This window comes from Rattus norvegicus, chromosome 5 (genome assembly GCF_036323735.1).
Source record: "Rattus norvegicus strain BN/NHsdMcwi chromosome 5, GRCr8, whole genome shotgun sequence".
In the NCBI taxonomy this organism is placed as follows: Eukaryota; Metazoa; Chordata; class Mammalia; order Rodentia; family Muridae; genus Rattus; species Rattus norvegicus.
The window spans coordinates 136935428-136963074 of record NC_086023.1 but is presented as its reverse complement, the minus strand read 5'-3'; the positions used below and the strand labels follow the sequence as shown (position 1 = coordinate 136963074).

At 48.2% G+C, this 27647-nt stretch overlaps 2 protein-coding genes across 12 annotated transcripts in view; both read left to right on the top strand.

Moving 5' to 3' along the window:
• The window catches only part of Kdm4a (lysine demethylase 4A), a 46765-nt gene extending 41868 nt beyond the window's left edge, over window positions 1-4897 (top strand). For 4 of the 5 annotated variants that reach the window (XM_017593391.3, XM_006238668.4, XM_039110001.2 and 1 more), the window contains 3 exons: window positions 2884-3003; window positions 3296-3388; window positions 3503-4854. In XM_017593391.3, coding sequence (XP_017448880.1) covers window positions 2884-3003; window positions 3296-3388; window positions 3503-3643 — 354 coding nt within the window. In that variant the 3' untranslated portion in view covers window positions 3644-4854. Of the gene's footprint in view, window positions 1-2883; window positions 3004-3295; window positions 3389-3502 lie in introns of all 5 variants that reach the window. The other variant, NM_001107966.1, reaches the window with a different exon arrangement.
• A 96-nt stretch (window positions 4898-4993) lies between these two features.
• Window positions 4994-27647, top strand: part of St3gal3 (ST3 beta-galactoside alpha-2,3-sialyltransferase 3) — a 202302-nt gene continuing 179648 nt past the window's right edge. For 2 of the 7 annotated variants that reach the window (XM_063288350.1, XM_006238716.4), the window contains exon 1: window positions 6859-7407. The gene's annotated coding sequence lies outside the window, so the exon portion shown is untranslated. 7 annotated transcript variants of the gene reach the window in all.

The window sequence follows — 27647 nt, the reverse complement described above, 5'->3', positions numbered from 1 at the left end:
CCAATAGCATCCCGATAGCATCCTAGTGCAGGACACAAGCTCACACTCTGGAAGCAAACTGGTGTGGATAGTTTCATTGCATTAAAGCTGTGTGAGTCTTTAAAAGAATGATCCAACCCTCGTCTCTGCCATGCCTCCTCGGGTGTGGATGGGCTTTGTTTTGGGCTCTTCACAGGTGAGGGCTTTGGAGCTACAGAGAAACTACCTGAAAAAGCTTCATTGACACCCGAAACACTAGAGCCCTACCTGGACCTGAGCCTGGCTTTCCTGGCTCGCTCTTCAGATCTTAGCTCAGGTTCCTGAGCTTTGCCCTTCCTTCTCATGTGTGAGCCTGCGCTCCCAGCATAGAAGGGCAAAGCTGTTCCTTCCCTAGTGATTCTTCATGCATTTACACTACATTAGCAGCTTCATTGCCAGAAGCATATTAATTAGTGTCTTAGTTACTCTGTTACTCGGACTAAACAGTATGACCGTGGCAACTTATAAAAGAAGGCACTTAATTTGCGGCTCATGGTTTCAGAGTCCATGATGCAAGCACATGGCAGCAGGACAGCTGAGAGCTCACATCTTGATCTACAAATAGAATATAGGGGGATGGCATGGGCATGATGACATAGGTTCACACACGCATACGCACACACACACATACAAAAGAAAAAAAAGGGAAGGGAAAAAGCATAGAAAGAAAACTTCACCTGACATAGAATGGCAGTTGGAACTGAGGTAACATTTAATTTCTTGAGGCAGTGTTGCACTGTGTAGCCCTCCCTGGCTGCCTGGAACTCACAGAGGTCCCCCTGTCCCTGGTCCTTTGAGAAGAACATTTTAGTAGCATTTCTGAGAGTTGAAGTGACTTCCGTTTGGTCCTGGGTAGTGGAGCTAGGGCCGTAGCTGTGTCCATGGAGCCGCCCAGTCCTTTCACATTTTTAAGATACGAAATAGGATCTATCTATAGCTGAGGCAGGCCTTGAACTCCTGACCTTCCTGCCTCCTGACTGGTTGAGATTACAGTCCTAAGCTACTGGGTCTTGTTACCGGGATAGTTTGATCTTTTAGCTTTTTAGGACAAGGCCTTATATAGCTCAGGAAGGCCTTGAACTCCTTTGTACTGGCAGTGCAGGTGTATGCCACTATGCCTGACAAAGTAACGGTTTCTTAAAAAGTTAAAAACAATGTGAAATCCAAAAGTCCACTGAGCCTTATTACGTGAGACATACATGAAGTCTGTCCGTCCATCTTGTAATGGGGGTGGGGGTGTCTTGTGCCTGATTAGTTTACTGTATGCTGGTCATTCAGAAAACACGGCCATACTGGGCTGTGGAGATCGTTCCAAATGATGCTAAATTTTATTATAAATAAATTTTTAAAAATCAAATTCATATCATTACCCATCTCACTGGAAGAGTATATTTTGGGAAAGACTGAGGTGTCTTAGTGGATAAAGGGTATTTGTTGCTAAACCTGAAGACCTGAATCCAAACTGCAAGTCCCACGTTAGAGAGAGAGAGATACCCAGCTCCTGCAGGTCTGTCCTCCACATGTGTGCTGTGGCACATGGACACACGTATCATAAAGACATGGTTTAATTAATTCTGAGAAGCTTTGTGTTCATAGGTAAGAGGGCCACTTTTCTGAAATGCTAATTTTTGCTCACAAAGTTGAGTTTTGCTATTGGCAATAGATACAGTTCCTGTTTTCCCTGAAACGAGATGCTCTCTTGACTTGTTTTTAGGAAGGTGTCTGCCAAGTACACACATGTCAGTAGCCAGAGTTTATCAGTCACTCTCCCCAAATAAACCTGGTGTTCCCCTGGCTGGCCTCACACTCAAAGATCTGACTATCCCCTGCCTCTCTAGTGCTGGCATTAAAGATGTATATGCTACCATGCCCAGCCCAAAGCTGGTATTCTTTTTTTTTTTTCTTTTTTTTTTTTTAAAGCTTATGCAATCACACAATTGCACAGGTCACAAGTGAGTTTTCTTTCCATCTGCTGGTGCTGGGAATTGAATTCAGGGCTTAGAGACCTACCACTGAACTACACTCCCAGCTTAGACACAAGTTTTCCTCCACATATCGTAGCCCCTGTAGCCTCAAGTGTCTTACAGATACTCACACACATAGCACAACAGTGAAATACAGCAAGGTGAATCCCTCTTGCTTCACTACTGCTCTGTAAAACCTAGCTGTTTTACCCCCTTAAACTTGGCATCCTCCATAGTAGTAATGAAAGTCTGGTGTCTTTTTTTTTTTTTTTTTTGGTTCTTTTTTTCGGAGCTGGGGACCGAACCCAGGGCCTTGCGCTTGCTAGGCAAGCACTCTACCACTGAGCTAAATCCCCAACCCTTGTGTCTTGTTTTTATTCTGTGGATCTGGGCGCCAGAGCCCGGGCTACATCCAGAGGCACTGCTTCTGTCTGTTTCACAGGAGGTCACACGGCTTAGCCAAAGCTGAACTTCACTCAGTCCCCCTGCCAGTCCCCTGGGAGCCTCCTCTCTCAGCTAGATGGTCCCTTCTTACCATGCCTATCTCAGAAGCACGCCTTAGAACGCACTCACATACAATCCTAGCATTCCTCCATAGAGAGCCCAAGGAAGCTTCAGCCGCTCAGCTGAGAGTACATAAGCATCGTGGACTTGAGAACCCACTCCTGCATTTACTGAGCTTATTATACTGTCTGGGGTTTTTGTTTTATTCGTTTGTTTGTTTGCTCACCTAAAGGCCGCAGGGATTAGGGCAGATGGAGTGAGGCAGACCTTGTGTGACTTACTGCAGCTCTCAGCCCAGAGCTTCTGCCTTTCCTGCGGCACTGGGGCAGGAGTCATTAGCACTTACCGCTGTGCTTGGGCGGAGCTGCTCTTCACTCCTCCTCTGCTCTTTCCTCAGAGTCAGGACTGTCTCCAACTGGGGCCTCCTGCTGAAGGCGAAGTGGTTCAAGTCAGATGGACAGATGGTCAAGTCTATGGGGCTAAGTTTGTGGCCTCCCACCCCATCCAGATGTACCAGGTAGCCAAAGGTTCTAGAACTGGCATTTGGGGGTGGGAGGGTACTTCACTAATTTAGTGTTTCCTCTTGGGCAAGAAGCTTGTCTTTGCTCTTGAAAGAACTTGCCCGGCAGTTACAGCCTTCACAGATCTGGAGCCCTGAGGTGTCTGCTTTGCTATTGTGCCTTCAGGCATGGCAGGCCGTCCTTACTACCGTGTTGCCTTCCTTTAGCTACCGGAAACTGCCACATGTGCTGTGCGCGGGCCCCACAGAACTGTGGTAGCCTAGCTGAAGGGCTTTGCTTGCTTGTCAGGTGGAGTTCGAGGATGGCTCGCAGCTGGTGGTTAAGAGAGATGATGTATACACACTGGATGAAGAGCTTCCCAAGAGAGTCAAGTCTAGACTGGTAGGTGAGCTTACTGTGCCCTGAGCTCCTGTCTCGGACATGGCAGGAACATGCCCCCTTGGTGTTTGTTGTTTCCTGTCAAAAACAACAATTTTCTTGCCTTTTCCTTTGTAGTCAGTAGCTTCAGACATGCGGTTCAATGAGATTTTCACAGAGAAGGAAGTAAAGCAAGAAAAGAAAAGGCAACGGGTCATCAACTCAAGGTACCGGGAGGATTACATCGAGCCAGCACTGTATCGGGCCATCATGGAGTAGACGTTTCCCGGGTCTGAGAGGTCCCAGCCATCAAGGCGAGAACACTCTCGGGTTCCACAGCACAGCAGACACTTGGAACTCAGAAGTCTTAGAAAGAGAAGCTGTACAAAGAAAAGGAATGACATGTCTGACCCATCACCTTCTCACTCCTCCTTCAATGAATTCTGCCGTGAAAAGACAAGCCGGGCGCTTGGCAGCAGCTGACGCTGACACTGGGATGCTGTGACTCCATCAGCGCCCAGTCCAAACCGGTCAGCTGTTCCTGCTGGGCGGATTGTTGTTTCTTAGCCTAGGACTAGCTTCCTACCACCCACCTGCACCAGCAAGGCAGAGAGGTGCTGGTGCTCAACCCAATCCCCTTTTGTATTTATGTATGAGTGTGTGAGTGCACGCATGTACAGGTGTGTACCTGTGTGAGAGCGCTCGAGTGTGCACCTGTGTGCTTGAGAATGTGTGGGTGTGCAAGCACGTGTGTGTGTGTGTGCGCGAGTGCCTGTGTGCATGAGTGCATGAGTGTGTGTGTGGGAGTGTGCTTGATCTGGACTAGCTTCAGCCAGCCCCTGGGCTTCACTTTCTCCTTTGCCTCTGCAGGGCAAACAAAATGTGAAATTCTGCCCTCAGCTAAGCTGAGTAAGGGCCCTGGGGGATGGCTAGAGGTTGGTTGCCATCTGTCCCTTCCTGGACCGATTTCAAGAGAGTGCTGGCAAAGCTGCAGTATTGGGATGCTAAGGAGCTGACTGCCACCTCTGTCCACCCTTGGAGTAGAACTCAGAGGTTCTGTACTATGAGCCCACAAACTTCAGGCACGGAAGCCCCTGTGGCAGTGTTAGAGGGTGTGGGTGGGGCCTACCTTGAAGGGAGAATTTTAATGATGGAAACAGGCAGAGCCTGGTGGGTAATTTTTGTGCAGGGGAAAAAATTGCAGTTATGCAGGGGCTATCTGTGGGTTAGGATGAACTGGGGCCACTGGAGGCCAAGGGCAGGTGTAGCCACGCCCTTGGTCAGGGGTGGGGTGGGGCTGATTGAGGGTGGGGGGGTGGGACTGGAGGGCAACATTGAAGGGGTTAAACAGGTTTTTGCTCCTCTTGAATTTGTTTGCCTGGGCCCAATATTGGAGGGCTTCATACCTTGCTCTGTATACAGGAGTCAGATTTATAATACTTCCCCTTTTTTGTTACGTATGAACTCTATAAACCAAATTATTTTGAAAACTGGTGCATTACCTTGTCCTTAGCAATAAAATGTATTGAGCAGAGGATTGACTGTGGTCTGCCCCTTGGAGCCTAGGTGGCTCAGGGTCAGGCTGTGGAGCAGGGACTGGGGAGCTGTTCACCGAGGTGGGTGCTGGCCAATCGCTGTGGCCCATGAGCATCCAGCGCATTGTGGCTCTCAGTACCTCCCTTTGGTAACATAAAGGACTGGACTACAGTCTTCTCAAGAGAGGGTTTACTTAAACCCCTTTGGTGTCATCAGTATCCTGGTATGTAAATCACTTCCCGCACCAAGATTCCATTCATGTGGAACCAGGAGAGAGTTGCTTTAGGTGCTCGAAAAGCAAGAGACATGTTATCTGGCTGTGGATTGCAGAAGCTGCTCTCTGCAATGCTTGTAGTTGGCGAGTGCTTCCCTGGAAAGAGCACTCTGGATCCCTGAGCGCTCTGAGTCGGTGGTCCTAAGCTGGTGGCCTCAGCTTTGTGCCCCTGCGCTAGACGGTGTGCGGTTTGTATCCCTGAAGCCTGGGAGCTACTGCTTAGGACTGATGGTGGGGAAAGAGAGAAGGGCGCCAAAGATGCTTCTTCAAAGCTAACTCCTTGGAATCAAGGAAAGGAGGTTGCCCCTCTGTTCTCACTCAGGGAATTTCCGGGAGAAATGCCGGGGAAGCTAGGTGGGGCTGAGCTTTTCTGGAAGGGACGAAAACTTAATTTCCTAGGGTGCCTGTAGTTTCTCCCCATGATTCTCATTACCTCAGCCTTGCCGAAGGACCTGCCTGGTGTAATCCCACCTCTAGGAATTGAGGATTGCCTTTGAATGTTTCAGGCAAACACTACTGCCAAGCCACATCCACCGACAGCCCTCTTTACTTTTTCCGCCCCTGAGGACGGGCACACCGTGGGATGGAGAGACGGTTAGCCATTAAGAGCACTTGCTTCTACTGGGAATCCAGGTTGTTAACCACCATCCACTTGGTCATTTGCAACTGCCTGTAACTTCAGTTCCAGGGGCTATGAGGCCTTCTGGCATACATAGGCACCAGAATATACATTCGTGCAGACACTAAGACACAAAATAAAACAAAACCCCAAAACCAAAGACACCGGGACCCACAAAGTTGTCTAGGTTCGCACTGAATGTTTAATCCTGCTTCAGTTTACAGAGTACTTAGATACATACCACCACCGCCGTGATTAGCTAAGTCAATCATTCAAAAACATTCTTGGCCTATGTAATTATAAGAAAATTCCCAGTTCAAAAAAGCTATGGGACTTTCCCAAATCTCACAAAACTGGCCTGTGTTATTTTTTTCTGGTGCTGGAGATGCCCTGGGGCTTTGATCTTGCTAAACTTCAAACTTGGCTCTGCCTAAGGCACTTCCTTGCCAGTGTGGTCTAGTCTGGGCTCACGACCGACTACAGCCAAAGACTGCACATCAGCTTTTTGCCAAAGCCTTGTATTTGTTGTATAAGGTGCAGTGTTTGGATTGGCATCTGAGAGTGGCAAGTTATGTCTCCACCTCCTCTTCGGGGAAATTCTATATTAAATTCTGCCTTAGGATAAGGTACTGGGCTGCAGGATGAGGGTGCAACCTCATCCTGCTGGGTATGTGGGGTGGCTTTGTAGTCTATCTGCGACCTTTCTACGATGTCACGAGGTCACGCCTGAACTTAGCTGGCCTCTTACCCAAACAGGTTTGGACAGGACCTCAGGAGGCATTCTGGGGGTACCACCAGCGGCCGGGTCTGAGCGGTGGGGTAGGGGCAGGAGACTTCTGGGAACCAGAGGAGACGTGTCCGAAACCGGGCCGCCCCACGCACAGCAGCTCCACGCGGCGCTCCTCCCAAGCCCCAACTACTGCCCGGGGATGGGAAGGGGGTGGATTCGGCCTACGACTTCCATTGGGTCTCTGGGGTCCGTATCCGCCTACCCCTGCGGCGAAGCCTCGCATTGGCCTGCCTGTCGCCCCGCCCGGTTCCGGTGCTCTCATTGGCTGCCGATGCCCGACCCCCGGCGCGGCCGCCGAGGCGGACCGCAGGATTGGTGGTCCGGCCGTTGCGTCCCCACCATGGCGGCGCCCGTGCAGCCCGCCGCGTCCTGGGCTCCCTCTGGGGTCCCTTCTCCTGTCCCCGCTATAAGCGCTGCAATTGCCTCCGCGCTCTGCGTGCGCCCTGGCGCCACCCGCCCCCGGCCTCCCTCTCCGCTGCGGTAAGGCCTGCCCTGCGTCCCCGACGCAGCTCTCGGCCGCCGTGCCCCTCCCCCGGCCAAACCGGCCGGAGCCGCGCTGGGGACCGAAGCCCGGGCCCGGGTGGGGGCCAGGCCTGCGGAGGGCCCTGCAAGCCGGGCCGAGCGCGCCGAGGTCACCTGTGTGCAGTGCCCCGGGGCGCGCGAGTCTGGGCGCAGAAGAGGGTCACGGTCACCCGGGACCCGCTGTGGGACGAGTGCAAGAAAGTCCGGGGAAAGCCTAGCGGGAGTCACCAAGAGTAGCGGTTGTCATCTCTGCCTTTCCCGGGGCCAGATCCTCTTCGGAGCGACCGGGTCAGTTTGTCAAAGTACGTCTTCTCGCTATTTTTTCTTCTGGAGTGTTTCCCCATTGTCTTCTCAGTGGTCTTGTTTGCGAGAGAAAAGCTTAGCGAGGATGGTTAGGAGGATGTCCCACAGATATGTTTAGACTCCTTTTTACAATAGCACCTATTTTTATGATTCTGCAATAAATCTCTTTTTCGTTTGTGTCTCTTGGGTACCGGGAGGTGGTAAAACTGAGTCACTGTAATTAACCCAGGGAGTGACCGGTGAAGGGAGACAGCTGTTATCCCAGAAAGCAAAGAGTGCTTAACATCTTTCTGTGAGGTCGTTTGAATTATCAGTGCTATAGATAATGGACTATGAAGGTTAGGTTCCTGATATATAGCACAGTAGACATCCTGACAATTCCAGTTGTGTCCCTAAAACTTTCAATTAAAGACTCAGAGGAATCGGAGCCCGGGTTTGGTAGGTGCACACCTGTAATAGCACTCAGAAGCTGAAGCAGGAGGATTGCTTCAGAGGTCAGCCTGGGCTATATAGAAGAGCCACCTAGGAAGACCCAGTCTCAAAAGACTAAAGAAAGGAAAAGAAGAAAGATTGGAGTGAAACCTTATGACCAAATGGGACTTTCATATCGTCTCCTAAGGTAACAGACATTTTGAAATACAAATCTGATGTCTGTGTCTCATAGCAAGCAAGTTAATGATGAAGCAAAGGAATTGTGTTCCTGGAGACCGGGGGGCTTGCTCACACGGGTGAGCACCGACTAAATACATGTTTTGTTTTGTACAAGGCATTGGCTTGAGGGAAACTCGGACAGCTGAAATGTGGAACTTGTTCTCTAGACCTCTGTCATAGAATGTGGGGATGAAGCGCACACAAATGATAAGTTTAGGGTGTGGCCTCTAGAATTCCAAGGCAATGAATGCTTCGGGGAGTCTTGAGAGGAGGAGCGAGTGTGTTTAAGGAAGGTTTCATGGTGGAACTGGAACTGAAGGTTTTTTTTTTTTTTTTGAGTTGAACCACTGAGAGTGGAAAGGCTCCTGGAGGAGAAGTGAACCAATGAAAAGCCAGGATGCGAAAGGGGGCAGAAGAGACTCAAGGCATGTGTGTGGTTCCAGGGCTTTCTTAGCAGAAAAAGAAAGGGAGATGAGGTTGTACAGAGGACAAGTTGGGGCCTGGGGATGTAGTTCAGTTGGTGGGGTCCTTGTCTAGCATGCAAGGAGCCCTAGATTTGACCCTCAGCACCATGTAAAACCCGGCATGGTGATTGACACCCTTTGCCTATAATCCTAATTTTGAAGGTGGAGGCAGAAGGATCAGAAGTTCAAAGTCACCTCTAAGACACAGGTAGCTTGAGGCTGGCCTAGGCCACCAGTGACCCTGTCTTAAACAAAAATGATTAAAAGGTGGGTTAGAGAAGCACCTTTGTCCCATGAGGAGCAAGGGATAAACCAGTCGTCATAAGGACCTGGACCTGGCAGGAAAGACACAGTGAGTAACACTTAGATGGGGATGTCACTTTCATGGCTGCCTCTCTCGGCTGTCCCAGAGCTGGAGCCCGAGTTGCTCCCTGCCTTCCTTTAGAGACAGGTCCTAGGTCTGCCACCACATTGCTCTGACAAGTGATTTCTTTCGACTCTTAACGGTCATCTCGCGGTTTGGGGCCTGATGTTTCTGGGTATCCCCAGAGTCCCCTGAACAAGTGTCCTCTCCTTCTGTTAGACCTCTGTTAGACCGTTATGGATGACATGCCACGTCTCTGGCTTTCAGGGGCTCGCTACTATTTGGTTAGGCCCAGGGCGGCCTGGCATCGGCGGGTTATTGCCATACCCTTGGATATATTGTACCTTCTCGGCCCCTGCAGCCTTGTGGTTTGTTGGTTGAGCTCCATGTATTTGCATGTGTTGTGTGTTGGCTCTTTGTCTTAAATGAGCCCTTCATTCTCGGTCATTACCTTGGCCCATGTTTTATGGCCACTCCATACGGAACTTCCTCTGTAAAGCCTCTCTGTACTCCCCCCCACCCCCAACCTAGATGAGCTGTCTCTCTCTAATTCTGGGACTCTGCCTTTTGTACCTGTTTGATACCGGTTCTCTTGTGTGTGGTGCGTGGGTGTGTTTTGTTTGTTTGTTTGTTTGTTTGACGTTTTTTTGAGGCAAGATCTTGTCTAACCCAGGCTGGCCTTGAGCTCCCCCTCCCCCCACCATTTTAGACAGGACCTCAGGCAGCCCAGGTCAGCCTTAAGCAGCTGGGGATGAATCTTCCCGTCTCCTCAACTCTTCAGGCTTCAAAGTTTGCCTGTTTGCCATAATTACTTTCCCATCTCTTCCACTCACGTTAGGTCCTATTTCTTCCCTGTTGTCTGGCACAGTGTTTTTGCATAGTAGGTACTTGGCACATGTATTTTACGTGCAAAATAGTATTTGGATAGAGGCGACCCTGTGGTTACTGTCCACTGTTCCTGCCCACTGAAATTAGTGGTCACCGCTTCCTTGCAACATACTCAAAAACTATTCTAACTGAAAGGAAAAAGAGGGGGCGGGGTTCTGGGGCTGTGGCTCAGTTGATCGAGTGCTTGCTGGGCATTTGTGGGGCTGAGTTCCATCCTGGAATTTCATAAATAGGGTACAGCCTGACATGCTTGCAACCCCAGCATTCTGTAGGTGGAAGCAGGAAGCTCAGGTGTTGAAGATCCATCCGTTGTCTTCAGTTGGTAAAGCCACTTGCTGCCAAGCCCCATGACCTGAATTTGATTCCTGGAATAACCACATGTTAGAAGAAAAGAACTGATCCTCTCTGACTGACATATGGGTACTGTCTGGTGGGCAAAACAAACTGAAAAGAGAGACAGAAGTTAAAAAAAAAAAATGCTCGAGATGATCTTCAGCTATTGAAGGAATTTGAGGTCAGCCTGGACTACATGGGATCTTGTCTACCCACTTCCACTGCCCCCCAAAGAAAAAGAAAATAGTCTTGAAGTAGGATAGCTACAAAAACATCCTTTGCGCAATCAAAATATTTGTCATAAGAACATGCAGGTAGATTGGCCATAGGAGAGAATGCTTTACCGAGAGACCTGAAGCATTGGTTTGGTGGCTTAATGGTACCTAAGTTGTCTTCCTGTTCATACAGCCCATGTACCGTGTATACAGAGAGCTCTGCTGGTCACACATAATCAGGGATGGAGACAGTTGGAAACTAGCGCGTGACCCGTCAAGTGGGCACCAGCTTTTACAGTTTCCATTCTGTTGCTTTTCTCGTATCTCGTTGGTCAGAGACGGGCACGTGGCCTTGCCTAACTTTAGAGCAGGGTAGGGAATAGTAGACTCAGCTTATGGTTAATGCACAGAGAGCCAAAGCTGTTTTGGCACTGACGACTACTACTTGTCCTGCGGGTATCAAATCACAGACCATCGAAGACTAGAGCTAGTACGTTGGACGTGCACTAGAGTCAAGTATACGGACATCAGCAAGAGACAGAAGGTTGGCTTCTGGGCCAAGACTCCATCCCAACCTGTATACACACTCATAAGCCAAGGCTGGGAGTGCAAGGGCAATAAATCACACCCCAATGATAGCGCAGCTGTTCCCTAGAGGATTGCTGTTTGACGGCAGCCTGTTTTGTCTGGAGAGTGTCTCGTGGAGCTCTGGCTGGCCTGGAATCCTCTGTGTTGCTGACTGAGGATTACTTTGAACTCCGAATCCTCCTGTTTGTGTCTCTCCGGTGCCTCAGCATTCTGAGGTGCTCAGCACTTAGACAGTATGCACCTGCAGTGCCCACTCAGGAGCAGAGACAGCAGGATTAAGAGTTCGAGGCTAGCCCCAAACGCATCTCACAAAGTATCGGCTAAGATGTGGTTCGATTGCTGAAGCGCTTGCGTGGTATGCACAGAGCTTTGGGTGAGCTCAGCGCCGATCACTGAGCTGAGCGTGTGGGAGCATGTCTGTTAATCTAGCATTCGGGCGGTTAGAGGTAGGGGTTTGAAGTTCCGGGTCATCTCTGTCTACACAGAGTCGGAAGCCTGGAGTACAGGAAACCCTGTGAGACAACAAACAAATCTCAGAAATAATAAGTAGGCTAAGTCATATTTAAGCTTTTTCATTCACGAAGTCAGAAAGGGGAGGCAGAGTCAGGAAGTCTCAGATTCAAGGGCAGCCTGGGCTACATAAGTGAGACCTTGTCTCAGAATTTAAAAAAAAAAAAAGTCAAGAGTATAAAACTTTGAGATGCATTTAATTGGTTTAATTGGGTTTAAGTGAGGCTTTCAACTTGATATCTGGGCTTGCTTTTGATAAAGCTAAGTGTTGGTTGGAGCTCTGACTCAGGAGACAGAAGAGCTGACTTTCTGACTTCGGGTCTTCTTGGCTCTGTCACCAACCACCTGTCTGACATTTAACAAGTTCTTTGTTTTGTTTTAACTTCCTGTGCTAGAGTTTGATCCCAGGATCTTGTGCATTCTGGGTAAGACCAGTGCCACTGAACCACATCCCTGTCCAGTGTCTTGTCTTGTCTTTTCCTTTTTGAAACAGAGTCTCAGTACGTAGACCAGGTTGGCCTTGAACTCACAGGGCTCCTCCTGCCTCAGCTTCCCAAGTGCTGGGATTAGAGGTGTGTGCCACCATATCCATCTACTGTCTACTTTTTGTTTTTACACTTTGTCTCCCCCCACCCCCCAGGTGGGGACTGAACTCAGGGCCTTGCACTTGCTAGGCAAGCACTCTACCACTGAGCTTTAAACATGCCTTGGTGCCAGCCTCTAACATTGTAGCATTACAGATTGGAATGATACATCCCGGACTTGGTAAGATAAAGCAGCAGGTGTGGTACTGTCGACTCTCTGTACCCATGGGTAACTTTCCTGGGCTCCCCGAGGGTACCTACCTCTGAGAATGTGCAACTCTCTTACCAAGGTAGTTTAGTATTTACATGTAACCCCACACACCTTTATAGGTGAAATCACCTGTGACTGTAGTCTGTGACACAGTGTAAATGCCGTGTAAACCTTTTTTGTGGTCCCGTCTCTGTCTCCCAAGTGTAGAGATTACAGGCATGAACTACCATGCCTGTCTAGGACACAGTTTTTGTTTGTTTTTAAAGATTTATTTACTTATTTTATGTATGTGACCACACTGTCACTCTCTTTGGTCACTCCAAAAGAGGGCATCGGATCCCATTACACATGGTTGTGAGCCACCATGTGGTTGCTGGGATTTGAACTCAGGACCTCTGGAAGAGCAGTCCGTGCTCTTAACTGCTGAGCTGTCTCTCCAGCCCCTCAGACACATTTTTGTTTGTTTTGTTTTGTTTTTTCGACACAGGGTCTCTAGCCCAGGAGGTCCTGGAATTCGTTACATAGCTGAGGATAAATTGGAGCTTCTTATCCTTCTGCTTCTTCCTGGTGCTGAGCAGGCATATACCACGTGGCCTTCAAACATAATGTATTTACAAATTTGTGATTGTGTGTGTGTGTGTGTGTGTGTGTGTTTGGTTCTCTTCCACTTTTTTTTTTTTTTTTTTTTTTTTTTTTTTTTTTTTGGTTCTTTTTTTCGGAGCTGGGGACCGAACCCAGGGCCTTGCGCTTCCTAAGCAATCGCTCTACCACTGAGCTAAATCCCCAACCCCAAGGTTCTCTTCCACTTTTATGCAGGTTCTTGGGTTAGAACTCGGTACCCTCGACTTGCACAGCAAACACTTTGTCTGCTCAGCCACCTCTCCGATTCCTAGACATTTTTTTTTTGAAAAAAAATTTTTTTTTTCAGTCTGTGGTTGATAGAATGTGGACCAGGCAAAGATGGAGGGCTGATCACCTTAGAACCAGGGCTGAGCTAGGGGTTCTGTGACTGTCTTAAGGGGGCCAGGTGTCAGATTGGGAGTATAAAGTAATTCTAGAGAATTTAGTGCCTAATCTAAAGTCTTCCTTGACCATCAGTCATTAGCTGGGTGGATGTGGGTTTGAAGGGCTTTTCACAAAGGAAACAATGTATACTCAGGCCCCCATGAGGAACATGGCTACATCCTGAGGCTTTTTGGCAGGAGTGCAGAACGTCTTCAGGGTGGCGGAAGTGATGTGGAAGTCAGTGAAGAAGATTAAGCTAAAGCTTCGTCCTGGAGATGATTAGAGGCCAGGGAAGGATGGGCCAGTAGGAAATAACATTATCGGCTTTGCCTTTCGGAGGGGGGGGTCACTGGAGAGAGGAGGGAGGAGGGAGGTGGGTGATGATCTTGGTACAGAAAGCTCTGAGGTTTACAGCCACCGTCCCAAGCCTACTACTAGTCATAAAAGATTTATAGGTGAGATTACAGTGAGGAGAGAGAGAGAGGAAGGATACCAGAGGCTGATACTGTCAGGTGCCAGGTGCGTCCATGGCCTACGGAAGCACAGATAAGAACCAGCAGAGCAGAGAGATCTCAGTCCGCTTCACTGGTTTCTAACGTATGACCTTGGGCAGGCTGCAAACGTATTGCGTCTTCGTGATTTTCAGATTTGGAAATTAGAGATAAAATTTCTTACCTTCCACAGTTGTTGTGATGATCGTCTTAGAATAAAAGGTAAAGGCGGGCTGGAGAGATGGCTCAGTGGTTAAGAGCACCCGACTACTCTTCCAGAGGTCCTGAGTTCAATTCCCAGCAACCACATGGTGGCTCACAACCATCTGTAAAGAGATCCTATGCCCTCTTCTGGTGTGTCTGAAGACAGCTACAGTGTACTTATATATAATAAATTAATAAATCTTAAAAAAAAAAAAAGGTAAAAGGCCTGGGCCTGTGGCTGTTGGATGTGTAAGGATGTCTCTCTGTCTGTCTCTGCCTCTCTCATAGGTATGTGTGTATGTATGTGGGGGTCATGAGCATGCTGAGGCTGCATGAAGAGGCTAGGCATTGTTCTTCAGGAGCTGTCCATATTGTTTTCTTCTGAGACACGGTCTTTGCCTGACTTAGGGCTCTCTGACTAAGTTAGGTTGACCCGCTGTCTAACCCCAGCAATCCTCCTGCCTGTGTCCCTATCGCTGGGATTACCAGATTACCAGTTTACACGAATACAGTCTTGTTTTTGCGGGTTCTGGGGAGTTCAACTTAGGTCCTTCTGCTTATGTGGCAAGCACTTTACCAACTGAGCCCCATAAAGAACATCCTGCAATAAAAATAATGATTTTGCTGTTCCTAACATTTAATACATATCACCACAGCCATTGTGGTGGCCATTTTCCTTACGTTCCCTTCACTGAAGGTAACCGCCGCCTGCTTCATGGCGGGTTTTTTTTTTTTTAAATGTCTTTTAAGTGATTGATGATGCTTGTCTGGGAGTGTTAGGCGTAAGGGAATTTATTCTGGCATTAAGAAGGGAGAATTGATATGAGCATCATACCAATTAAAACAGTGTTTGAATGCTAACCAATTCTGTACCCAGCTCCCACGTGGGAGTGACCCCAGTGTACGGCACATGGTCAGACACCGATGATGAAGTAACACCTGGGAGCTGATGCGTTTGCTTCATGACGACATAATGCTTGGATGCCGATGCGTTTGCTGCTTGCTCAGTTCTTGCTGGCTTCTTTCTCCTTGAGATTTTATTCTCCTACTGTCTTCTATAGAGGTTTTTATAAGGATGCTAATAGGGTTTAATTTGGATTTTTTCCTGTCAGCTTCCTCTCCAGTCAACCTGGCTGAACATAAACTGCTTTCTGAGCCCTGCAGAGTTTATCAGTTTATCATGTTTTGTCCCGATGGCTCTTTATCTGTTGCCTGTCAGTACTTGTCTCTGTATCAGTACATCGCTCTTCCTTCATGGTAGGTTTTCTTTCAAAAACCTAATGATAAAGTGGCATGTTCATGTGCATTGTTGGTTTCAAGACATGATCTCTCCATATAGTCCTGGCTGTCTTGGCACTCACTGTGTAGACTAGGCTGGTCTTAAACTTACAGAGATCCTCCTGGCTCTGCCTCTGCCCCTGCCCCTTCTAACTGTTGGCATTAAAGGCGTGTGCCACCATGCCTGGCAACCTTTTTACCCCCCTTTAAATCTTGTGTTATGTGTGTATGCATGTGTTCATGTTCGTGAGTGCAGGCATGTGCATGTGGACCTCAGAGTACAGCCTCACATGTTAAACCTTGCCTTTCATCCTGTTTGAGACAGGATGTTTGTTGTCTGCTATGTCGGGCTAGCTGACCTAGGAGCTTTTGGGGATTTGCCTGTCTTCCTCTTTCCATCTCCACAGAAGCACTAGGGTTCCAGACTGTTGTGCTACTATGCCTCACTTTTACATGGGCTCAGGGGATTTGAACTCAGGGCTCTATGCTTGCATGGCAAATGCTTTACTCTCTGAGCCAACTCCCTACCTGAAGTGTATTGTGTGTGTGTGTGTGTGTGTGTGTGTATCTGTGCTTGTGCGAATGCCTGTGTGTGTGTAGAAGCCAAGATCAGCTTTAGTTGTTCCTCAGAAATCATTACCATGTTTTTGCTTGAGAGAGTCAGTCTACTAACCTGGAACTTAGTAAACAGGTTAGGCTGATTGGTGGCGAGTCCCAGGGATGTACTGGGATAGGTCTGTCTCCCCCCACACCTGCTCCCCATCCAGTGCTGGGGTTACAGTTCTCAGGGGGCGAGCACCCACCAATTTATCACCTAGCCTCATTGCATTCTTTGTTTAGAAAGTCAAGACTAGTTGTGACACCCTGTGACTAAGTGTTGTAGAGAAGTTTGGCTTCAAGATCTCCTTAACAGTTAAAAATATTAAATACTCCCATAGAATGTGCATCTCCGTGGGGTTTTCTGATTAATTATTTACTGTGTTAGGTATAGTGAATGCATTCAAGTTATCAGAGGGATGGTGAGATGATTTACTGGGCTGTCCCTGATCTCTATCCTGTCTCCCTCCCTCCCCCCACTCCCCCCCCCTCTCTCTCTCTCTCTCACACACACACACACACACACACACACACACAAATCACTTTAAAAAGCTATTATCTACTGAGAAAACTTTAGATCACAAGAGTACACAGGCATGATTTCCAATAGCTGTGAGAGCAGTTATATCATAGGTCATACTGTGTGGTCCCAAGACACTCTGTCACATACTTATGAGAGAGTGAGTGTGAACAGGGAGTAGTTTCTTAGAGTAATTATGTAAATAGAGTTCCTGAAAAGTTCTGGGATCACAGATCCTTGGAATACACTTTGAGAATTGCCTGTGTGCCTGTGCCTGTGCCTCTGTGCGTAGTGTGTATGGTGTATGTGTATATAGAGTGTGTGTGGTATGTGTGCATATAGTGTGTGTGTGTGGTGTATGTAGAGTATGTGTGTGTGTAGTGTGATGTGTTCAATATGCGTATGTGTGGTGTGTGTGTATTGAGTGTGTGTGTAGTGTATGTATGTATATATATAGATATATATAGATATAGTGTGTGGTGTGTATAGTGTGTGTGTGTAGTGTGATGTGTTCGGTATGTGTATGTGTGGTGTGTGTGTATTGAGTGTGTGTGTAGTGTATGTATGTATATATATAGATATATATAGATATAGATATAGTGTGTGTTTGTATAGAGTGTGTGGTGTGTATAGTGTGTGTGTGTGTGTAGTGTGATGTGTTCGGTATGTGTATGTGTGGTGTGTGTGTATTGAGTGTGTGTGTGTGTGTATATATATATGTATATATATATAGTGTGTGTGTGTGTGTATAGAGTGTGTGGTGTGTATAGTGTGTGTGTGTATAGTGTGATGTGTTCGGTATGTGTATGTGTGGTGTGTGTATGTGTAGTGTGTATGTGTATGGTGTGTGTGGTGTATATAAAGTGTGTGTGTGTGGTGTGGTATGTTTCATATGTGTATGTGAAGCATGAGAGTGCTTATATGATGTTTTTATGTGCTTCTGCTAACACAGTAACATGAATGGTAGCGCTGATAAACTAAATCTACTCTCAGATGCACCCAGCGGGTTTCCTCTAAAGAAAGCTAATCTCTAGCCTTCAGTGAGACAGGTGCTTTGTCTCAGAAGGGCAGGTGTGTGCACTTCTGGCATATCAGGTTGGTCACATGATCTGGAAACTAGGAAAACCAATATTCCCATGGAAGGAAAATAACATAAGCCCCACAGTTAAATTCTAGAAGTCTTGTAAGAACTTGTCGGAACGCTGGCCGACAAAGTCTGAGGTTTCTCCCTGTTCATTGTCACATGTGGTGATGGTCCCGCTTTGTGCATCTGATTGTTACCAACTTGCTCACACCCACCTCGGTATCGTCTACTGTGAACAGTGTACATTAGGAAGTGAACGTCCCCATCTCTCACCTGTGCAGCCTCTGCCCTAACTGAACCCCCTTGTGCCACGGGAGCCAGTCCCAGCGAAATTAAAGGTTTGGGCGGATCACTTCGAGCACCCCTAGAGACGCACTCTTTGCAGGCAAGTGGCCTGTGCGACCAAAGCGGCCTCATGTTGGTCTTGGCACTGCTCTGTCCTGTATCCTGGTGTTCTGGTTTGAGTATGTTTCCCTACATAATCCTGTAGCAGTTCCTCACTGCCAGCCGGAGAAAGCTCACATTCTCCAGCAGGGTTACAATATCAGCTTCCAAGGCTCAGACGAGTCCAGACATCACCTCTCGGAAGTGACAGCCATTAATTACCGACATCCCATAATGTCTGAGCCCTGTTTGCTCAGCAGTTTCACAGCGGTTGGCAGCAGTTATCCCTGGGCAGGTAAACAGTGGCTTTGTTTGCTCTGATAAGATAGCAGGGTTCCAGCGTGGCTGTCTTCAGTCCTAAGGAACAGCGGTTTGTCCTCATTCACTGTGTTTCTTTTTTTTTTTTGGTTCTTTTTTTTCGGAGCTGGGGACCGAACCCAGGGCCTTGCGCTTCCTAGGTAAGCGCTCTACCGCTGAGCTAAATCCCCAGCGCCCACTGTGTTTCTTTTAAGGCAGAGTGTCTCCCTGTAGCTCAGGCTGGCCCAGAATTCATTATACAGATGAGGCTCGCCTTGGATTCACAGAGATCCACCGGCCTCTGACTGGTGTAGGGTTTATAAGGGTGCATTGCAGTCTCTGTAAAGGCCTTCTGTGTGTTTTCCCTAGTGTTTTCTTCTTCACCAGAGGCAAGCTAGCTTTGGCTCTGAGTGCTTTCTCCTCTCCCCGATGCTTCCAGTCTGGGTTATGCGTTCTGCATCTGCCGGCAGCACAGCCGAGTCCAGCGAGCCGGCCGGCATGGGGCACAGCCATGATCCTTCAGTTACATAGTCCTAGCAGCTGCCTGTGAGCCACAGTGTGGTTTCCCACTTTCTGGGCACACTGCCACTCCCCAGCCTTACTTTCCACATGAGCCCCTACCCCTCTGTTCCAGGCGGCCAGGGCCAGTCTCTCAAATACTGAAGTATGATTTTCTCAGGGCTGCGCTCAGCTTTCTGATTGTTCCCATAGAAGTCACCTTTTCTGAATAAAAATTATGTATACAACTTTTTCCTCTGCACACCATTGAGACAAGTTTTTTTTTTTTTTTCAGAGCTGGGGACCTAACCCAGGGCCTTGCGCTTGCTAGGCAAGCACTCTACCACTGAGCTAAATCCCCAACCCCGAGACAAACAAGTTTTAAAGATATATATATATTTAAGACCGCACTTGAGCAGCTCCTTCCTGAAGACTCCCAGCTTCCTCTGGTAAAAGCAATGATGAATTCACCTGTGCAAAACCAGAAGTTTTCTTTCTGTGGATCTTCACTCCCCATGTCCTTCCCTGTTTCCAGAAAGCTCTGTAGTTGCAGGCACTAGCGCTGCTCTCAGCCTTCCCTAACTCCTGGCAAGCACGAGCAATGTGGAGTGCATCTGTCATTGCCGTGTGTGTGTGTGTGTGTGTGTGTGTGTGTGTGTGTGTGTGTGTGTGACGTGCGCGCTAATGCTGGTGGACATAAGCCACGGTGCCTGTCTGCGCATCAGAGGATAACCCTCGAGAGTCGGTTCTCCCCTCCCACTGCAGGATCTGGGCATCTAACTCAGGTTGTCCGGTTGTTAAGCCTTAATCTGTGAATGTCTACCCACTGAGCCATCTCACTGGCCTGTCCCCCCAACCCCTGCTTTTAAAGATTTATTTTGTATGTTCCAAGTATGTGTGTGTGTGTGTGCCTGCCTGCATGGATGTAGATAATGCATGTGCACTGCATTTGTGGTTGCTGGTTCCAGTGTGGATCTGAAGAGGGCATCAATTCCCAGGAACTGGATTTAGACTGCTGTGAGCCGCCATGCTGGGAATTGAACCTGGGACCCCTGGAAGAACAGCTAGTGCTCTTAATTGCTGAGCCATCTCTCCAGCCTGTGTTCAACCTATTGACACGGCAGCATGACCTAGCTACAAAGTTCATGCTTGAGAACTACACAGCTGGGTCACCAGAAAAGTTGCAATAAATCCTAGCATGTTTTAAACATCATCCTTAATGTGTTGGGCCAGCATATCCTGAGACTGTGATTGGCAGTAACATAGTTTTCATCTTTACCCTTGTGCTTCCTTTGTTGTTGTTAGTTTTTAATTACACTTATTTATTTGTCTGCTTGTGTGTATGTGGGGGATCTCAGGTGCCAGTAGCCTGGTTCTCACCCCTACGTGAGTCCTGGGGATTGAACTCAGGCGTTTGACAACAAGTGCCATGACTTGCTGAGCCATGACCCCCTTTTCCTGGTTTTAAAAACTCTATATTTAATTTCTGTTTAGGAAGTCACTGTGGGGCTGGGACCGGTCAGGAGAAAGATACTGCACGGCAACTGGAACAGGCAGATTTATTAACTTTATCGTATTTTGTGTGCCTCGGTATCTTGTCTGCATGTATGTCTGTGAACATGTGTGTGCCTGATGCCCAAAGAGGCCAGAAGAGGGAGTCAGATCTCCTGGAGTTGGGGTTACAGATGGTTGTGAGCCTTCACGTGGGCGTTGGGAATTGAGCCCAGGTCCTCTGAAAGAACAGCCAGACCTCTTAACCACTGAGTCACATCTCCAGCCACCAGCTAAGTGTAATATAAAGGCCACTAATGGAAAGAGCTGGAATACTGCGGGATCGGCCTGTGAGAAGTAAATCAACAGCGGTGGGCCAGTGGGCAGCACCAGGAGCCAGCAGCAAGAAACAGCTCCTACTCACTCAGAGGCGGGCGGGTTGAGAGATTAGAGCTCTGCAGTCCTGCTACTGTGGTTGCCACTGTGGAAAACACTGACGCTTCCTCAGTCAAACACAATTAATGTCTGACCCAGATACACACCCATTCTGAGGCATATTTACCTACTGCTGCCCTGAAGTCTACCTCCGTGAGCAGTTAGAAAGCCATGTCTATATGAAAATTTATAGTTGAATGTTTGTGGTGGCAACATCATTCAAACCAAAAGAAGAGAGAACTCCAGTTCTCCTACCCATGATGGGTGAGTAAATAAGATATGGTACGTCCATATCAGGGAGTATTACCCAGCAATAAAAAGCAGTTGGTGTTGATATGTGTTCATTGTAGAGGCCAAGCACCAATGCCCACGCATTGCATGATTTTGTTTTTATGAAATTCCAGAATAGGCAGGCACATCCCTAGAGATGGAAAGTAGATTATGGCTGGAGCAGCAAGAGTTTCCATAAGATGGTGTCAGCTAAGGGACCCCTTTTCTAGACAAGTGAACACATCTGAAAAACGACGCTGGTGGTTTGCACAACTCTGAGCCTTGTGAGTATTCTTTTGTTGTTATTTTTTGATGACACGGTGTCCCTCTGTAGCCCTGGCTCTCATCGAACTTGTTCTGTAGGTCAGGTTAGCGTGCATGTGTGCGTGTTCACGCATGGCATGCACACACACTGGTCCGCTTGTTTTGTTTTTTAAGAATAATTAGTGTAAAAATGAGTGGTCATTAAGAACTAATTGGCAGTAAATCTGTAACCATCATCATAGGTAGCTGGGTACCCTTAGAGTTTAAATTCCCTTTGTTTGAGGTGGGAAGGGGCGTGGGATGGGGTGATGGGGCCTGAAAAGATTGCTCAGGGGTTGAGAGCATTGGCTGACATTCCAGGGGACCTGGGTTCGGTTCCCGGTGCATATACGGCGGCTCACACCCATCTGTAGCTCAGGTTCCAGAGGATCCAGGACCCTCTTCTGACCTCCGCAGGCACTGGGCATGCACTTGGTTTACAGCCATGCATGTAGACAAAACGCTGATGCACGCTGTGAACTGAACCCTCTTTGCTGGTCCCCAGCCTGTTCTTGCTGCCTTTGCCATAAGGTTCAGAGGGGCCAGTTCCACCAGTGACCTCTTAACCCCGTTTGCTTGGCTGCTGCTTAGACAGCGAGGACCTCCTGTGACTTCTGGTTTTGATTCGTTCAGGAAATCCTTCAGACTTTTCGTTTTATCTTGTTCATCTTTCTTTCTTTTTTGTCAGTTGCAGCCTTTATGACCCTCACTGTATTTTCAGAAGTCTACTTTCCCTTCCATACTTCTTCTTCCCTCAGTTCTTTGTTTCCTGCGTCCCTGTGTCATCCCTGCCTCCCCCCCACCTTCTGATCTGACTACAATGTCCTTCTTGTTTTATGCTTGTGATGGTTAATCTAGGTTGCCAACTTGATTGTACCAAGAAAGACCTAGTGATTTAGTAAAACGAACTTCTGGGTGTGTCTGTAAGAGTGTTTTCAAAGAGGATTAGGCCCGGCGCACTCCACCAACAATCCGTTGCTGGGTTCAGGATTTAAATAGTCCATTGGGATGTAGGACTGTGAAAGGTGGGGCCTGGATGGAGGAAGTGTGGCTCCTGTTACTGCTCTGTCCACTGCGCTACTCCCGGAGTTCATCACCTCCACTGCACTCCACACTCGGCTGCAGTACCCAGCCTTCCTGCCTCCCTGCAAGCCCAGAGATGGAAGGCTAGTGGCCGAGGTCCGACGCCTGTGACATTGTGAGTAAGAGAAAGAAAACCTTTCTTCCTCTCTGTTTCCTTCAGGTGCTTGGTCATAGCAACATGAAGGGAATTACACATAATTTTCTTTCCCCCCAGAGCTCACTCTTTGCCCTCTGCCCCTGGTGTGCGTTTTTAAAAAGCCATTTTGGGGGAGAGGGTTGTAGAACTGACTTTCTGCTGGAGATAGAACCCGGCGCTGCGCCCGGTGTCTTGGAAACACTGCACCTACGCTACATCGTGAGCTCTTGTTACATTTCCATGTTGATCTTGTTAACGGTCTTTCTAGATCCCTGACTTGTTGCCCCCTAGTTCCCTTAATTTGCCTTCTTGACTCTTCCTGTTCTTTCGACTTCCATTGCAGTATTTTTATGTAGCCCCTGTATGCACCAATTCTTCCCCGTTATGATCTCTCTATTTATTTGAAACTGGCTGGCCTGGAACTTGCTATGTTGATCAGGTTGGCCATCAACTCTGCTGGGATTAAAGGTGCCGTTACGGTCCTGATGCAGCTTTTCTCAGCATCTCCCCGTTTCTGTCCTTGGTGCTGGTGCTGGGGATTTGAATCTAGAACCCCATGCTCTGCCAGCAAGATAACCCCGGGCCCCCTCTTTACTGAGAGAGGTGATGCAGTCTTAATGGAGCCAGGTCGTCTGAATTAGAGCCCCGCTTTGTTGGATACTGGACCGTGATCATGAACAGCTCTGTGCTTGGATTTCTTCACTATGAGCTGTAGATGATAAATTCATAGACCTGGTAAGCAGAACTAATAAATTTACTCAGATAAAACTCTTAGAGCGGTGTCTGGTCCACAGTAAGTGCTCTGTGAATATCAGCACTATTAATTATTTTATTGCTTGTGATTAAAACAAACACAGTCAGTTGTTCTGAGTAGAATAATTTCGTATATATTAACTGTTTAATCTACTCAGTCAAGCAATAAATTCTGGATAGCTTGGATGTGGTCCGCAAAAACGCTGTTGTTGTTGTTGTTTGAAAAGTTTTCACAGGAGGATGCCCTAGAAGTGCCCTATGGCTGTGCATGGCGGCGTTCCTGACCTGACAGCCGAGGGGTCTGCGGCACAGGGGCTTCCATTCTGGGTGCTTAGTCCAGAAAATAACCAGCTAGAGTGTTCTAGGGATGGTTTGGGTGCAGCTGCTCCCAGCCCGTTCAGATGTTTGTATAACTTTCTTCCTGTGGCTCATTAAGACAATCTCCGGGGCTGGGGATTTAGCTCAGTGGTAGAGCGCTTACCTAGGAAGCGCAAGGCCCTGGGTTCGGTCCCCAGCTCCGAAAAAAAAGAACCAAAAAAAAAAAAAAAAGACAATCTCCTTTTCAGTGTCCGAATGACTCTTTTAAGGCACGCTGTAACCTACTGAGTCATCAGGGAGTCCACAGATAAGTTTTTGAACATGTACCAGGGCACAGTGGCAAACAAAACAGTAATTTTCTCTGCCCAGGTGAGCCAACTGTACTTACCAGCTGTAAGTGCACTCTGAAAGGGGCTGGGCCACACAGGGATGGGAGCATCGGACGGCAAGCCTCAGCCTAAAACGTGAGGCAGCTAACAGCTCCCCGTGGCAAAACATCCAACTCGCAGATGAGAGTGCAGAGTGAGTAGGATTGACTGGAGAAGGGAGTCTGTCTGGTCAAACGGTCAGCATGGCTGCAGTTTGGTTCCCAGCATCCACAGTAGGGATCCGTAGCCACCTGTAAACTCCAGCTCTCAGAGATTCAGTGTCTTCTTTTGGCCTGCATGTGTGACACACTCACATGAGTATATAAATAAAAATAAATCTTAAAAAAAAAAAGAGGCTTCACCAGAGGCCCAGCCTGGGATATACAGTGAGACCCCCATCTCAGAGCAAGTGGGCAGCATAGGCTTCAGCCTTTCCGAGGTGGAAGGGGTACACTGCAAACACTGACAGTTAGCTGATGGGGAAGAGAGGCTTGTGGCAGGGATCGGGGTGACGGGGATGGGAAGAGAGCTGGAAGAGCCTGGAATAGTAACCTAAGGTGGGAAGTTTACACTCGAGGGAATCATATTGGCTACTCTGTGTGAGAGTTGGGAGGGTGGGGATGGAGGCCACAGGTTTCTATGAGGCTGTTATAGAACTGAAGGTTATAGCAGGCTGGGAATAGGGCAATATACTTCCCTTAATAGGAGGGGTGGAGACAAGTTAGGTATAGCCAGAAGGTAAAATTCCTAAGGCTTGTTTGATGTGTGTGGGAGCGTCAAGCATCATTACCAAGCTTTCTGAGGAACTCCTGTTGTATATGAGCGTTTTCAGAGGTGAGACCTGTCTGCTCATCCCTGATAAGGCACTGACCACAGACCAAAGTACAATTCCACCAGAGTCCAGCCTGGTGAACCAATGAGTTTATTAGGTGTCCAGAGAATGAGAGGTTACTCACAGGAGTGAGTATTGGTAACACCGAAACACCCACACCACCGAAAAGTCCCACCCCAGAGTGGACTAACGACCTACCTGTGGCAGCAGACGGAGTCTCCCACTTCAGTAAAACTTCCACTTTCTGAGTCTCTGTGCCACCTCCTGAGATCTCAAGGTCACATGCAGCATGTGCGTGTGGACTCACACGAGTGAGAGGACCTTTCAGGAGTGGGGCTGGGGGAGGCTGGAACCAGTTAGGTTCGGGTGCAGGGATCTTCCTGACCCACTTCTGAGAGGAAATGTCAATTAAATGGGCCTGATCTTGAGGGTCACTTGCAGATGTCACAGCTGCCCCGATGAAGACGGCAAAGGCCGTGTATTACATCACCTGTGATGGTCAACTCAAGGAAGAGGGGGTTGGAGGGGAAGTCAGAGGGACCTGTGAACCAGCTAGCTGATAGCAGCAGTTGTGAGAGTCAACAAAATGATAGTAAATTAAGACATCCCCTTGGGGCGATAGTCTGAGACAGATGAGTCCTTTTCCTCTCCGCTTTCCTGAATATTTCAATTAAACAAATCATAGGCTTTAGGGCTGAGCAAGGTAGGTGCAGGGGAGGGAGAAGCAGAAGTCCACAGAGAGTTCAAGGGGTCACAGAATACAAAAGTGAGTCTATTGAAGCCAGTAGCTGCGACAGGATTTCTAAACGATCTGTAAAGGGAAAGACTAGGTAGGAGTAATCATTTGGTTTGTGTTGGAGTTGGAAGTATCGGGTGAACTGATGGTAAGCGGCTTGTAAAGGTATAAAGGCGGTACAGGTAACGTGTGCACGTTCCGGCATAGGCTCCATGTACTGCCCAATTCATCCCCTGAAAGAACCCATGGCTGTGAGGACACAGGACATCTAGGTGATGGGTTTCGATTTGTGCTGGGAATGGAACCCAGGCACCCACATGTACTAGGGAGGCCCTGTTTCTTGGCATGTATGTAACACTTGCTGCTCTTGAATTCTTTGTTTAATAAGGAGGTCTGTCGGTTGGACTGACTCACGGACTGTCATGTGTCTGCGAGCCTAAGACTGGTCACCACCTGGCTGCACCGATCGAGATGACACTGGTATCATCCCTTCCGCCCTCTCAGAGGAGAGCCCCTTAGAATCACTGTGGTTATAGTCAGATCGAACACTCTGGACACTTTTAGTTCTTTAGCTCTCAAAGGAGAGTTAAGACACTGAGTCCGTTGTGCTGCTAGTTCAAGTCTCTGGGGCCCAGGAGGCAGCTCAGCTGGTAGAGTACTGCCCTGCAAGCACAAGGACTGGAGAGGACCCCAGCACGCATGGAAGGCCATGTGTTGGCACTCACGCTTTTAATCCCAGCTCTGGGACCTGCTGGCCAGCCCGTCTAGCTGATCGGTGAGGTCTTGGTTCAGTCAGAGAACTTGTCTCAAAAAACAAGGTGGTTCCTAGGGAAGGACACCCAAGGCTGAAAACCCACACAGACAGATAGACAAAAGACCTAGAGTCTCTGTTTGCTGTTTCACCTTGAAAGCTTCATATATTCACTTTTATAAAGACTGAAAATAAATATATGAATAGATTGTGAAATATACCCCTCCAGATCTACTTAATTTCTTAAGATCTTTATCTGTCTGTCTGCGTGTGTATGTACGCATGCCTGTGTGAATTCATGTGCATGATGTGCATGCAGGAATCCTTGGAGGCCAGAAGAGAATGTTGGCTCCCCTGAGACTGGAGTTACAGACAATTGTGAGCTACGATGTTGGTTGTGAGAGCCGAATCCAGGTTCGCTGTGAAAGCATCGCGTACTCTTAACGACTGAGTCATCTCTCCACCCCCAAATCCAGGACTCCCCATTTGTTGTTGCCAGAATGAGGTATATATGTGCACACTCTGCTCTCTCTAGATCATTTCCCATAGCAGTGTGCTCTAGGCTCCCATCTGTGTTGGGGCACGCCCTTCACTACATCCTCTGTGACGGGTGCGTCATGCTCTACATTTGCTCCCTTGCCCTCGAGGATGCACCGTCCTCCTTCCTGTGTGCTGTGGCTGGCCTGTGTGAACTGCATATCACACTTCCGTGCCCTTTGGCTTCCATCTGGCATCATCTGGCCAAAGGCAGAACAGCAGATCCAAGCGTGAGCGGGAGAGGTTAGAGCGTTATGTCACCCCACGGCTGCTGGCCACTGTCCTAGTGGAAGTTGTACCATGCATCCCACTGCTTCCTCCCAACACCATCTCTCCCACCAGCTCGTTCACGGCTTTCTCTTCTCACCCTTTCAGAAGAGGAGAAGCAGCCTCCTGCCCTTGCTACTCTCCCGAAGGCGCCTTTAAACCCTACCCACACAGCTTACACCATCCTGCCATCACACCTCCTCCAGGATCCCTTCTGCGCGTGCAGCGTGCTTCCTGTCAAGGCCCAGCAGACACGCTGCAGAGAAGCCGAGATCAGTGGCTTCCTTGCTGACTTTGTTAGGGTTTTACTGCTGTGAACAGACACCATGACCAAGGCAGCTCTTATAAGGACAGCGTTTAATGGGGGCTGACTCACAGGTTCAGAGGTTCAAGTCCATTATTGTCAAGGCAGCTTCCAGGCAGGCATGGTGCAGGAGGAGCTGAGAGTCTACATCTTCATCTGAAGGCAAACAGAAGACCGTTTTCAGGCAGCTAGAGCCAGGGTTTAAAGCTCACACCCACAGTGATACAACTACTCCAATAAGGCCACAACTATTCCGACAAGACCATACCTCCTAATAGTGCCACTCCCTGGACCAAGGATATACAAACCATCATACTTGCTAATCAAGTATTCAAACTATTGTTAATTTTATCTTTGAAATCTGTGTTGCTAACAGGCATTTTTATACAGGACTGGTTTTAAGTAGTATTTATATGTACACATGCTGTGGCACGCACATGGAAGTCAGAGGACAACTTGCAAAAGTCTGGTTCTTCTACCATGTAGATC